Below are 14,283 nucleotides of genomic sequence, written 5' to 3'. Positions count from 1 at the left end.
AACATTGTAAATCAACTGTACTTCAATAAAATAAATTTAAACAAACAAACAAAAAACCCCACAAAGGAATTCAATTTATATTGGAGTCACAAGGAAGACTTCTCAGAAGTGATGCTTAAACCGAGAGCTGAAGGATAAGTAGGGACAAATTCAGCAAAGAAATGAGGGAAAAGATGTGCAAAGGCTTTTTGGCAGGAGGGAACACGGCAAGTCCAAGGAATTGAAAGAAAGCCAAAGTGGCTGGAAGACAGAGAGTGGAGGAGGAAGCACAATGGGATATGAGACTATAATAGGGTAACTTATGCAATTATATTCAGAGTTAGTTACTTTGGCCTCTAAAGCAAAACTACGGTGTAGACTATAGCAGTAAGATAAATGACAAAGTGTGTAGTATGTTCCTCTCCCATCCCAGATTAAGTTGCTTTTCATACTTTGTACTCTGATTCTGATCCAGCTACTTTTGCTTTCTCTTATATACCTGGCCTCCATGCCTGCACCTTACATATCAGCTGCTGTTTTCAGTGTTTTACTTTTTTTCAAGTATTTTCTGTCTTGGTTCTTTATACATGTATCTGCTGTTAGATTTTTTTTCTTTTTTGAACAAGGCAGTGGACAAATGGGCAGAACAGATACCTGGACAATCAATGAAATATAAATTAATTTGGAAACTCTGAAATATATAGAATTCTACTGAAGTTCTGTTTCTATAAGACAGATATCAAGGACGTTGGTGAAAGAAACAAAGGGTAACTACAAAACAGCCAGAAAACAGCAAAATGGCAATAAGTACATACCTATCAATAATAACTTTAAGTATTAATGGATTAGATTCTTGAATCAAAATAAATAGAGTGGCTGAGTGCATAAAAATGAGGCATATCTATATGCTGCCTATAAGAGACTCACTTCAGATATAAGGACACAAAGAGACTGAAAGTGAAGAGATGGAAAAAGATAATTCATACAAATGGAAACCAAAAGAAAGCTGGGGTAGCTATACTTATATCAGATAAAATAGACTTTAAAACAAAGACTGTAATAAGGGACAAAGAAGGGCATTGCACAATGATAAAGGGGTCAGTCCAACAATAGGACATAACATTTGTAAATATTTATGCACAAAACATAGGAGTGCATATATATATGCAAATATTAACAGACCTAAGAGGAGAAATAGACAGCAATACAATAATAGTAGGAGACTTTAATACCCACTTACATCAATGGATAGCTCATCCAGACAGAAAATCAGTTAGGAAACATTCGCCTTAAATGACACATTAGAACAGATGGCCTTAACAGATATACTCAGAACATTCCATCCAAAAGCAGCAGAATACACATTCTTCAAGTGCACATGGAATGTTCTGCAAGATAGATCATATGTTAGGCCACAAAACAAATCTTCATATATTTAAGAAGATTAAAAGCATCTTTTCCAACCACAGTGGTGTGAAACTAGAAATGAATTACAAGAAGAAAACTAGAAAATTCACAAATATGTGGAGATAAAACAGCATGCCACTGAACAACTGAGGGGTCGAAAAAGAAATCAAAAGAAAAAATTTTAAATGTCTTTGAGACAAATGAAAATGGAAATACAACATATCAAAATTTATGGGACACAGCAGAAGCAATTCTAAGAAGGAGGTTCATAGCAGTAAAAGCCTACCTCAAAAAACAACAACAACAAAAATCAAACAACCTAACTTTACACCTGAGGGAACTAGGGAAAAAAACAAAGCCCAAAGTTAGTAGAAGGAAGGAAATAACAAAGATCAGAGCACAAATAAATGACATAGAGCCTAAAAAGACAATAGAAAAGACCACTGGACCTAAGAGCTGATTCTTTAAAAAGATAAAATTGACAAAGCTTTTGCTAGACTCACCAAGAAAAAAAGAGAGAGGACTCAAATAAATAAAATCAGAAATGAAAGATGAGCCATTACAACTGATACCATGTAAATACAAAATTTCATACAGACTACTATGAATAATTATATACCAATAAATTTGACAGCCTAGAATAAATGGATAAATTCCCAGAAACATATAACCTACCAAGACTGAGTCATGAAGAAATAGAAAATATGAACGGACCGATTACAAGTTAGGAGATTGAATCAGAACCTCTCAAACAAAAGTTCAGGACCAGGTGGCTTCATTGGTGAATTCTACCAAACATTAAAAGCAGAATTAATATCAATTCCTCTCAAATTCTTCCAAAAATTAAAGGAGGAAGGGACACTTCCAAACTCATTTTTACAAGGCCAGCCTTACCCTGATAACCAAGACCAGACAAAGATACCACAAGAAAAGAAAATTACAGGCCAGTATCCCTGATGAACGTAGATGTAAAAATCCTTAATAAAACATTAGCGAACCAAATTCAACAATACATTAAAAGGATTATATACTGTGATCAAGTGAGATTTATTCCAGGTATGCAAAGATGGTTCGATAACTACAAATCAATCAAAGTGGTACACTTCGTTAACAAAATGAAGGATAAAAATCATATGATCATCTCAACAGATACAGAAAAAAGCATTTGACAAAATTCAACATTTATGATAAAAAAATCTCAACAAAGTGGTTATAGAGGGAACATACCTCAACATAATCAAGGACATGTGTCACAAGCCCACAGCTAAGATCATATTTAACAGTGAAAAGCTAGAGCTTCCTCTAAGATCAGGACCAAGACAAGGGTGCTCAGTCTTACCACTTTTATTCAACATGGTATTGGAGGTCCTATCCAGAGCAATTAGGCAAGAAAAAGATATGAAAAGCATACAAATTGGAAGCAAAGAAGTAGAAGTGTTACTATTTGCAGATGGTGTGACATTATATATAGAAAACCCTAAAAACTCCACTGAGAAACTATTATAATAAATTCAGTAAAGTTGTAGGATACAAAATTAACACACAGAGTTCTGTTGTGTTTCTATACAGTAACAACAAACTATCAGAGAAATTAAGAAAACGACTTCATTTACAACTGCATCACAAAGCATAGAGCTTTCCTGGTGGCGCAGTGGTTGAGAGTCCCCTGCCAATGCAGGGGACACGGATTCGTGTCCCGGTCCGGGAAGATCCCACATGCCGCGGAGCGGCTGGGCCCGTGAGCGATGGCTGTTGAGCCTGTGCGTCCAGACCCTGTGCTCCGCAACGGGAGAGGCCACAACAGTGAAAGTCGGGCGTACCGCAAAAAAAAAAAAAAAAGAATAAAATACCTAGGAATAAATTTAACCAAGGAGATGAAAGATCTGTACACTGAAAACTATAAGACATTAATGAAAAAAATTGAAGAAGGCACAAAGAAATGGAAACTATTCCATGTTCTCAGATTGGAAGAATTCATATTGTTAAGCTGTCCATACTACCCAAAACAATATGCAGATTCAGTGCAATCTCTTATCAGAATTTTAATGGCATTTTTCACAGAAATAGAACAAACAATCCTAAAATTTGTGTGGAACCACAAAAGACCTCAAATAGAGCAATCTTAGAAAGAACAAAGCTGGAGGCATTAAATTACTTGATTTCAATACAAAAATACAAAATTAATACAAAATTTTATTAATCAAAACAATATGGTATTGGCATTAAAACAGACATATAGATCAATAGAACAGAATAGAGACCCCAGAAATAAAGCCATGCATATATGATCAATTAATTTATGACAAAGGAGAAAAGAATATACAGTGGGGTAAGGACAATCTCTTCATTAAATGGTGTTGAGAAAACTAGGTAGCCACATGCAAAAGAATGAAACTGGACCACGATCTTACACTATACACAATAATTAACTTAAAATGGATGAAAGATTTGAATATAAGACCTGAAACAATAAAATTCCTAGAGGAAAACTGACAGTAAGCTCCTTGACGCTGGTCTTGGAGATAATTTTTTGAATTTGACCCAAAAGCTAAGGCAACAGCAAAAATAAAGCGGGACTACCTCAAACTAAAAAGCTTCTGCATAGTAAAGGGAATCATCAACAAAACAAAAAGGCAACCTATTGAATGGGAGAAAATATTTGAAATCATATTGTCTGATAAGGGTTTAATATCCAAAAAATATAAAGAGCTCATTTAGCTCAATAGCAAAGAACAATCCAATTAAAAACTGGGCAGAAAATATGAATTGACATTTTTCCAAAGAAGACATACAGATAGTCAACAGGTACATGAAAAGATGCTCAGCATCACTAATCATCAGGGAAATGCAAATCAAAACTACAGTGAGGTATCACCTCATACATGTTAGAATGGCTGTTATCAAAAGACAAAAAATAAGTGTTGGCAAGGATGTAGAGAAAAAGGGAATCCTTGTGCCCTCTTGGTGGCAATATAAATACATGCAGCCATTATGGAAAGCAATATGGAGTTTCCTCAAAAAATTAAATGCAAAACTACCATGTTATCCAGCAATTCCACTTCTGTGTATTTATGGGAAGAAAATTAAAACACTAACTCTAAAAGATACATGCACTTCCTTGTTTATTGCAGCATTATTTACAGTAGCCAAGATATGAAACAGTCTACAATGGATGACTGGATAAAGAAAATGTGTTGTATATATACACAATGGATTATTATTTAGCCATAAAAAATAATGAAATCTTAGCATTACAGCAACATGGATGGGCCTCGAGGGCGTTATGCTGTATGACTTAAGTCAGACAGAGAAAGACAAGTATCATATAATCTCTCTTATGGAACCTAGAACAAACAAAAAAACTAAGCTCATAGATACAGAAAACAGATTGGTGGTTGCCAGAGTTGGGGGGTGGGGAGTGGGCAAAATGGGTGATGGGGGTCAAAATGTATAAGCTTCCAGTTATAAAGTCTTTGGAGATGTAATGCACAGCATAGTGACTTTAGTTAATAATACTGTGTTGCATATTTGAAAGTTACTAAGACAATAGATATTAAAAGTTCTCATTACAAGAAAAATTTCTGTGACTATATATGGTGATGGATGTTAACTAGGTTTATTGTAGTGATCATTTCTCGATGTGTACAAATATCAAATCATTATGTTGTATACCTGAAACTAATATAAGGTTGTATGCCTATTATACTTCAGTTAAAATTTAGAAAGAGAGAAAGAGAGAGGCTCTGGCATAGCCTCTCAGGCTCTTCTCATAGCAGAGAGAAGAGATACTTAAGAAGCATGGTGATGGGGATGATGAGCACAGAAAGGCTAGGCCAGAAAGGTGATGGCGTAGGTGGCATTAGCAGGGATTTATGTGGAGCAAGCAGGCAGACTGTTTTCAGGTAGGATTAACAACTTTCAGAACCTACTCAGTACCTTTGTAGGTTTACTGATTGCCTTGAAAAAAAAAGAAACTATTTGTTGAAATGATTTCTGCAAGCTAGACACCCAATAGATAGGTTTTAAAATCGCATGTCATTTTATCTGTAGCTGAGTATATGCTTTTCAATAGCTGGGATGTCAGTTTTGCAACCAGAATGCCCTCCTCCTGGCATCAGGGCATCAGAGCACTAAGGAAACTAAAGCCACAAGGGTCTTGGTAAGCACATTCAGAACACACAGACAAAATAGACTTGAGACCTGTGTTAGTCACGGAAGGGCCCTAATTGATTGTCCCTTCTCTGCTAATGCCTGTCTAAATGATCTGCTTCTAATGGTCTATTCTCTGAATTCTCTATGAATTTGGGGGCTATTGCTGGAGAATACAAGTTCTTATTTCCTCTTGTATAATTCCATGAGGATTATCCTTGTATTTTTTGCATCTACCACTTCAACATTATTTATCTTCATTCCAGTAGAATTCCCCATATATTATAGTTTCTAAACTGTTTATTTTTCATTGATTGATTGTGTGTCCATTACCATTTGTCATTTTTTAAAAATGAAGTATAGTTGATTTTGCAATATCATGTTTTAGGTGTACAGCATAGTGATTCAATATTTTTATAGATTATACTTTTATAAAATTATTCATAAAGTTATTATAAAATATTGGCTATATTCTCTGCTGTGCAATATATCCTTGTAGCTTATTTATTTTATACATAGTAATTTGCGTCTCTTAATCTCATACCCGTATCTTGTTCCTCTCCCCACTGGTGACCACTAATTTGTTGTCTGTATCTGTGAGTCTGAAAAGATACATGCACCCTAGTGTTCATAGCAACGTTATTTACGATAGCCAAGGTATGGAAGCAACATAAATGTCCATCGACAGAGGAATGGATAAAGAAGATGTGGTATAGGTATACAATGGAATACTACTCAGTCATAAAAAGAAGGAAATTCCGTGATCTGCAACAACACGGATAGACCTAGAGGATATTATGCTTAGTGAAATAAGTCAGACAGAGAAAGAAAAACACTGTATATTATCACTTATATGTGGCATGTAAAATAAAACAAATGAATATAACAGAAGAGAAACAGACTCACAGATATAGAGAACAAACTATAAATGGTTACCATTTGTCATCAATTCATGGTGTAGCTGGCTGCTTCCTGCTATAAATACAGGGAAGACCTAATCTCTGCAGTTGCCTGTGTCCAGGCCACGTGGGTAGGATGGTTTTAGTCCTGGGCAAGGCTTCCATGCACTGCTTTTTCTCCTCAAGCTCTTCTTAGACATGGGAGCTCGTGGTCCTCTTTGGGCCTCCTTCATTCCCTCTCTCTCTTTTTTTTTTTTATTAATTTTTTTTGGAGTATAGTTGATTTACAATGTTGTGTTAGTTTCTACTGTACAGCAAAGTGAATCAGTTATACATATACATATATCCACTCTTTTTTTAGATTCTATTCCCATATAGGACATTACAGAGTATTGAGTAGAGTTCCCTGTGCTATACAGTAGGTTCTTATTAGTTATCTATTTTATATATAATAGTGTGTATATATGTCAATTCCAATCTCCCAGTTTATCCCTCTCCCCCTTTTCTGCTTTGGTAACCATAAGTTTTTTTTCTACATCTGTGACTCTAATTTCTGTTTTGTAAATTCCTCTCTTCTTTTGCATGTACTTCTGGTTCTTTCAGACGCTAGTTTTTTTGTGCCCTGATTATTGTTAATGAGGGAAGATCCAGAAAGTGATGTTAGGTTGTTTTGTAGGACAAGACAGCAAGATTCATTAATGGATTTTTAGCTCCTTTTTGGGAAAAGCTCTAGACCAAAGACAAACTTCACTTTACCACCACTGTGGCTAGCAAAATAGGATATAGTTTGACACAGTTATTTCTTTTGACTGAATGTTTGTTGTCTTTTCTTTTTCTAGGATTTTCACTGGCTGACCCGCTCTAATATGTAAATAAAGATGCCAGTGAGTGACTTGGCATCTCTTTCCTGTAAGATGGAATTTTATTTTCCACAGCAAAATTACTATAATGTTAAAATTGTTCTGCAAAGAAAAATAAAAAACATTTCTAAATGACATTTTATAGTGCAGGAATTGATTAAAACCATAAAAAGATACCAGTATTCTACCACAGAAATAACCATTTACAGATGAAAGAGGGATTTATTAAATAGCATCATAACTGGTTTATTGAATGACACATCAGTATTCTTCTAAGGAAATCCATTCTTAAAGTCACATATCTTTTAATAACATCTTCGAAGAAAAAAGGTTCAGAACTATGCAATGTAGAGGCATGTTCAGTAACTTGGAGTATCTAGACTATCTCTCCTTCATAGTTTATCCGTTGACCACTTCATACCTTAGTCTACCCAACCTTAGTCTACCCAGTATTTAATGGGGCTTGTTCTACATCTTATGAGTTAGGTTTTTGTTCTGTTTAGTTTTTCAGGAAAGAACTTATTAAGCCAAAGGAGAAGTCACACCACACCCAAAGTAATAATTTCAGGGTATATTTGGATTATCAACCTTAGTTTATGTGTACCACATTGAGACCAACAGAATCAACAGCCTTAATATGTAAAGAACTCTTATAAATAAGAAAAATATTAATGCACTAGTAGAAAAATGGGGAAAGGGCATGAATGCATAATTAACAGAAAAACACAAATGATCAATAAAAGTATGAGTATGAATACAAATGAGTAGGTAAGTTAAACAGAAAAACCTTTTTTTTACCCCAGCCACTTAGCAAAGAACTTTTTAAATTATAATTTTCAATGTTTGGTGAGGGTGAAGTGAGGAGAGGAGTGCTGTGCTGGGGCGGAAGATGAAATTGGTACAAATTCCATAGAGGAATTCTAGCGTTGCTTGTATTTGCAATCATAAAATGTTCATACCCCATAACTTTTGACCCAGTGGGCCTATTTCAAAAATGTATTTTAAAGAAATAATAAAACATTTGGTCAAATATTTATATATAAGGACATTCAGCATAGTTTTATTTAGGAACAACCACAATGTTTAATAATAAGACATTGGTTATGTAAATTATGATCTGTCAACATCATAAAATAAAAATTGTGTTAAAGAATGAATATTTATTAATGGAAAAATAATCACAGCTACAAAAATGGATGGGTCCAGGTCAGGATATACATCTTTACTCATACACAAATACATACTTAGAGAAAAAAGGTGGGCACAAAATAAACCAAAGTTTTAATATAACTTGGTGATGGGATTTAAGTAATTTTTATTTCCCTCATGTTTTTCCTACTTTTATAAGATTTTAAAGTAAAAATAATTATGTAATTGTATTACCAGAAACAGACATTGTTTTAAGAAAACATTAGAAATGGAAAAGTATCACCTACTTTCAGGGTCATTCATGTTTATTATCTGCAGTTTTATAGATGAGTTGGAGTATAGGACTTTATATCCAAGTTCAGCTAGTTTGACTGTACCGTACATATCAGACTTATATCCGTTGGCTAGTTAGGGGCCTGAGTGACCTCCACAATGTCGTGGACTCCAGCTTCGAGGTGGGAACCCAGGAGATACTTGCAGGGAGCTGTGGCTTTGCCTGACAGGCCCTTGAGATCAGGCCCCCTGGCAGGTTCTCTTATGTATTCTGAGATACAGACTAGAGAGCCTGGGCTGCGGAAGTAGGGAATATCCAAGGAGGGCAGAGAGTGGGCGGCTTATGTAATCTCATCAGTGTCCTACTCTGCCCGTGGACACTGGCCTCTGGCGGCCAAGTGCTACATAAGATTTTGCTGAAAGGTTGAGGGCTTGATGAACATTTGTGGGTTGAACTATATAAATCTGGATACTAGATGTAATTTGGGGAAAAGGCTCCTTCTCTAGTCATACTATCTCAAGAGAGAAAAAAAGTTGGCAGGTTAATAGACTGACCAGCAGAGGTCAGTCTGAACAAAGATCAGATTAGTCCAGGAGCACTGTCCACTGACTGCCTGCTTTATAAATGGGATCTTTCCTTAGAAGGATAAGATATTGAATAAGCCCCTCTAAAATGAATCTGTTGGTTGATAGTCAAAGTTTACTGGTAAATATTTTGTATCCCCTAGTTTAATAAGGAACATTCTTACGGGATCCTTGTATGTTGAATACTCAAGTGCCTCATAAAAACTGAACTTTGAAAGATTATGGTTGTTTTCTTAATTTAGGAACGCTGAGAATTCAGGCTTGGAAATGACTTATCAGGTTAGTTCCTCTACTGATTTTCTTTTCCAAACCTTTCATACTTCATGGGGTTGTCTAGGGGTTCAAAAAGTTATCCAGAAGTCCAGTGCCTGGTATATAGAAGGCACTCCATAAATGCCATTGTGTTTTAGGAAGATGCAACTTTAGAGAAGAGGAGAATGTTGGCTGGAATTGTGTCCTGTTTAGCAGTGTGGTTTCACTTTGCAAGTAAATGGGTCTTATTTCCCAAATAGAATGAGTCATTTCCTGGAAGACAGGGGCTGTGTGTTTTTATTTCCTTAAACAGCCACCTGCTCACTGGATAATAGCTGAATGAGAATTCATGATGTTTGGAAATAGCTCAGTGGATATTTTCTATGGTTATTTCACATATGCACCTCTGAAGTAGCTCAGCTTATTATGTCACTTGAGTATGTTTTCCTTAGGGAAAAGGTCTCAGATCTGTTACAAAGAAATAATAGGATTTCGAACACCAAAGGAAAATGAAAATAATATTGCTTCCAAAAATGTATTTGTTCTTTTACTACTTTTAACTGAATTATAAGAAACATACAATATTGTGTGAGTTTCAGGTGTACAACATGGTGATTTGATATTTTTATACATTATGAAATGGTCACCACAATAAGACCGGTTACCATCTGTCACCATACAAAGTTGTTACAATATTAGTGATTATGTTCCCTATGTGTACATTATATCCTCGTGACTTATTTATTTTATAGCTGGAAGTTTTTACCTCTTAAACCTTGTCCCCTATTTCATCTATCCTTCCACCCTCCTTCCTTCTGGCAACCACCAGCTTATTCTCTGTATCTATGAGTCTGTTTTATTTTGTTTGTTCCTTTGTTTTTTGTTTTTTAGATGCCACCTGTAAGCGAAATCATACAGTATTTGTTTTTCTCTGTTTGACTTACTTACCCTCCAGATCTATCCATGTTGCTGCAAATGGCAAGATTTCATTCTTTGTATGGCTGAGTAGTAGTATACTGTATATATTAACACCACATCTTCTTTATCCAGTCATCTATGAATGGACATTGAGGTTGTTTCCATACCTTGGCTATTGTAAATAATTCTGCAATGAACATAGGGGTGCATATATCTTTTTGAATTAATGTTTTTATTTTCTTTGGATAAATACCCAGAAGTGGAATTGCTGGATTGTATGGTAGTTCTATTTTTAGTTTTTTGAGGAACCTCCATACTGTTTCCCATAGTGGCTGCACCAACTTCCTTTACTGTTTTTAAGACACTTCTCTAGGCAGTGGGGAAGCAGTGCACTGCCATGAAGAAGTGGCACATGGTTAAAGTATTGATACATGCAAACTGAGAGTGACTAGGATGGAATTTCCTATGAGTGTATTAAGGAAGTTGGAAACCAGTTAAATTCCAGATGGGAATTATGATTGAGAAACTCTGGTAAAACTGACTCTGCTGACTGCTGTGGAGAGTGAAATGTATACAGATGAAGTTTGAATCATCTGGTGTTTTCTGGTTGCATTTGCTGCTGCTCATCTGAATAATGGAGTAATGTGGATAAAGGAAACTGAAGATCCTGTGAAATCCTCCCCAAGAGAAGGTGCAGATTAAAGTACACCTTGGGTTCAGATCTGACAGGCAAGGCTGCCTAAGCCTCTGGTTTTCACTGGATTATCTTGGATCGTCCCTCCCCTCCAAGGCCTTTTCTTCTAGGAGAGAGGCTAGCTGGTTAGTGAACCCATGGTGAATCCAGGTTGTGTGGTTAACCCTGCAGTTAGGGAGCAGAGAGAAAAGGCACAGATAGAAACCCCTGGATCTCCAGTTTCAAAGTTTGAAGGGAACACTTTAAATTTTGACTCAGGCCTGGAAATATCCAGAGATGGCATCATCCATGATCTTCTTCCCAGGGGTCACTGGAGCCAGCTCCGTGGAGTGCTTCATCTACAGCTACCTGGTTCATCCTGAGGCTCATTCCCTGGTCCCAGCGTGTTCCCAGGTACTGCCTCCTCACCCCAGTGATCAGGGAGGGCTCAGGAAATCAGACCCGCTTTCCCTCTAACCTGAGCTCTGTGTGCTCCCCGCTGTTTGCCATGTGGTATCAGCCATGTTGTCACCTCTTCCGTGAAGCTATCCTCTCTCCCAGCCCTCCTACTGCACCCTGCGTGTACCTTCATCACTACACACGATATTCATGATGCATCGAATTCCCATCTCCCTTCCCACCTCGACCTAGTGCCTGTGTACCCAGATGTCACCCACCCCTCATCTACCAGGGCCTGCATCCTCCTGCTGTTTGGCAAGCTCCTCTGTGGGCTCCCCCTTGAAGAATCGTGATATATACACCATGGACATTTTCTTGCAGCGGTGGCGGCCCCGGGGGGGTTATATCACAAAAGCCGCAGCAAACAATTCTGAGGGTGCAGCGTGGAGAGGTGAGCCACGGAGGATCAAAGCCCAGCCCTGGTGCCTGGGTTAGACAAGCCCCACCGTCCTTAGAGCCGTGTAGGGGTGGGGTCTGGGCCTCGAGGCCCTGATGGAACTGGCCCAAGTTCCTTCTCCAAATGGAGGTCAAAAGTAAAGTTGAGTTACTGGAGATAAATACTTCTTTCACACTTTAGTGCTGTGCACTGATATTTACATCCACTACACTTCTAACTCCATTTCATAACTCACAGTGCCATTCTCGCCCCCCGCCCTTCGCCCACCGTCCAGCTGTGCCCTCTCCCCACCACTCTGCCTACGTCATTCTTCTTCAGAGCTTTCATGCTTATCTTCATTTGAGTATTTTTCTGTATTAACTCTAGTAGCACAAAAAATCTAGTATTTTCATTGGAGTACATTTTAAAATTTAGTGCATTAATGGAAGGACTTCACATTCAGCAAGGCCAACAGATCAGGAGACGATTGCCAAGAAAAGATAGTTTCTTACTCACAGTTCTGGAGAGGAGAGGGTCCCACACCGTGCAGGGCTGCACGGGGAAAGGGTGAGGGTGGTCTCTGGGCACAGAGAAAGAGGCAACTTACAGCTGAAGCCTTTACCGTGCTTTCCTTGGAAAGAAACAGGTGAGGCAGATTAAGCTGGTTTAGGATTGGCTAGTTTGAACAATATCCATGGGCTCCAGGGTTCAGGGGCTGCCCCAGGCATCTGGTACCTGACCCTGTGGTGATTAGGTCAGGGAGATAAGAGGCCTGGAATGTGAGAGCCCAATACAGAGCACTATAAAGAGGGAGGTTGGGATCTTGGGCTTAGGGTTGATTTGCATATAAAAAGAGTTGTTTGCCAACAGGGAACTAGCTAACCTGGGAGGGGCAGTCCCTGGGGTCAGCAAGGCCCAGGTGTCAAAGCATCAGCATTACAGAAAATAAGATGTGGTTAATACAGAGTGACGTTAAATGGATACGTATTAAATATTGTATTAAATATGAATATTTGGATAATTGGATCTTAAACTTTTATTTCTATTCAAGAGTAAGGTATCTTTGAATTTATTAAAGTATTTGTTCCTCCGTGGAGTTTTAAAATTCTCATCCTATTGGCACTACACAACTTTTGTTAAACTTGTTCGTAGACATTATTCTGTTTTGTCACTATTGTAAATAAGTTCTTATCTTCCACTATATTTATATTTGGCTATTGTTTGCATATTTTGTATACTAATTCCGTACCTTAATGAATTCTCTCTAACCTCTTCTTCCTTTCTCTCATCTGGTGGCATTGGCTAGTACTTCCAGAACAATGCTAAATGATACTGATGACCGTGGACCACTTCCTTCTAGGTGTTTTAGAATCAGGATATCGTTTACGTGCTCTCTTCCTTCACGGGGAGCAAAAGATGGCAAGAAAATCTCCCCACAAGGAGTTACTGAGGGTGCAGGGCTTGAACGTCTTCCCCAAGGAACATAACAAGATGGGGAAAAAATCCAAACTGTTGTTTGTGCTTGTGGTCACCTGCAACAAAAAGTGACTTCTTGGCAGTTGAATTAGGGCAAATGGGAGTGTTAGTCAATTACTTGCCACTTCGACTTCCTTCCTTCATTGGCACTGAGACCAGTGACGAAGGCAAACATATTGCCTCTGTCATCTGCACCTTCAGAATCTCAGGCCAGGGTCCCCAGGTGAATCAGCAGAAGGTGACCTCCTTTGCTCCCTCTTCCACCCACGATGATGTGTGCATGGCTGGGGCACCAGTGGGGAGAGGCATTACTTCAGTCCAGGTCCTTTGAGAAGCAGATGTGAAGATGGGATTAAACGTGAGAATTTTATTAAAGAAAACATCTGTGTGAGAGGAAATGGGAGGGGCTGGGAGGGCCATCAGACGCGATGACGATGGGACCCCAGGAAAGGAGGACAGGGGGGAAGGTTGGGTGGGAGCACCCTGGTTGCCACGCGGTCCAAGGAAGCTTTGGCAAGGCTTCTATCCGAGATCCATGTCTCCCGGGAAAGGGCCCCCCCCCGTTCACATCCTTCTGGACGCAGACATGGGAGGGGAGCCACATGGTGCCTGGGTGATGCAGGTTCAGCACAGATGCCAGAGACAGGTTTCGGGGAGCCTCCACTGGGGCTCTCTGTCAGTTCTGCTGCCGCAGGGCACTTCTGGAGGTCTCTCTACTGCTGCCGTAAGACTGTTAGAGCTGAAAAATAAGGGGGCCAAAGTTCATTACCAAGACTTAAAATCTAAGGATGTGACCCAGGTCCATCAACAGCTCATTTTTCAGCTTTG

The 14,283-nt window shown here is 38.3% G+C and overlaps 1 protein-coding gene across 2 annotated transcripts in view; it reads left to right on the top strand.

Annotated features, from left to right (window-relative positions):
* Positions 1-11,913, top strand: part of HACL1 (2-hydroxyacyl-CoA lyase 1) — a 46,231-nt gene extending 34,318 nt beyond the window's left edge. The window contains exon 17 of one of the 2 annotated variants that reach the window (XM_029213619.1): positions 11,470-11,913. In XM_029213619.1, coding sequence (XP_029069452.1) covers positions 11,470-11,757 — 288 coding nt within the window. In that variant the 3' untranslated portion in view covers positions 11,758-11,913. Of the gene's footprint in view, positions 1-7,273; positions 7,441-11,469 lie in introns of those variants that run through there. The other variant, XM_029213620.1, reaches the window with a different exon arrangement.
* Positions 11,914-14,283: the final 2,370 nt, after the last annotated feature.

Source organism: Monodon monoceros, unplaced genomic scaffold, assembly GCF_005190385.1.
Source record: "Monodon monoceros isolate NGI ecotype Baffin Bay Population unplaced genomic scaffold, NGI_Narwhal_1 Super_Scaffold_11, whole genome shotgun sequence".
NCBI classification, from domain to species: Eukaryota; Metazoa; Chordata; class Mammalia; order Artiodactyla; family Monodontidae; genus Monodon; species Monodon monoceros.
This window is presented reverse-complemented; position numbering and strand designations above follow the sequence as displayed.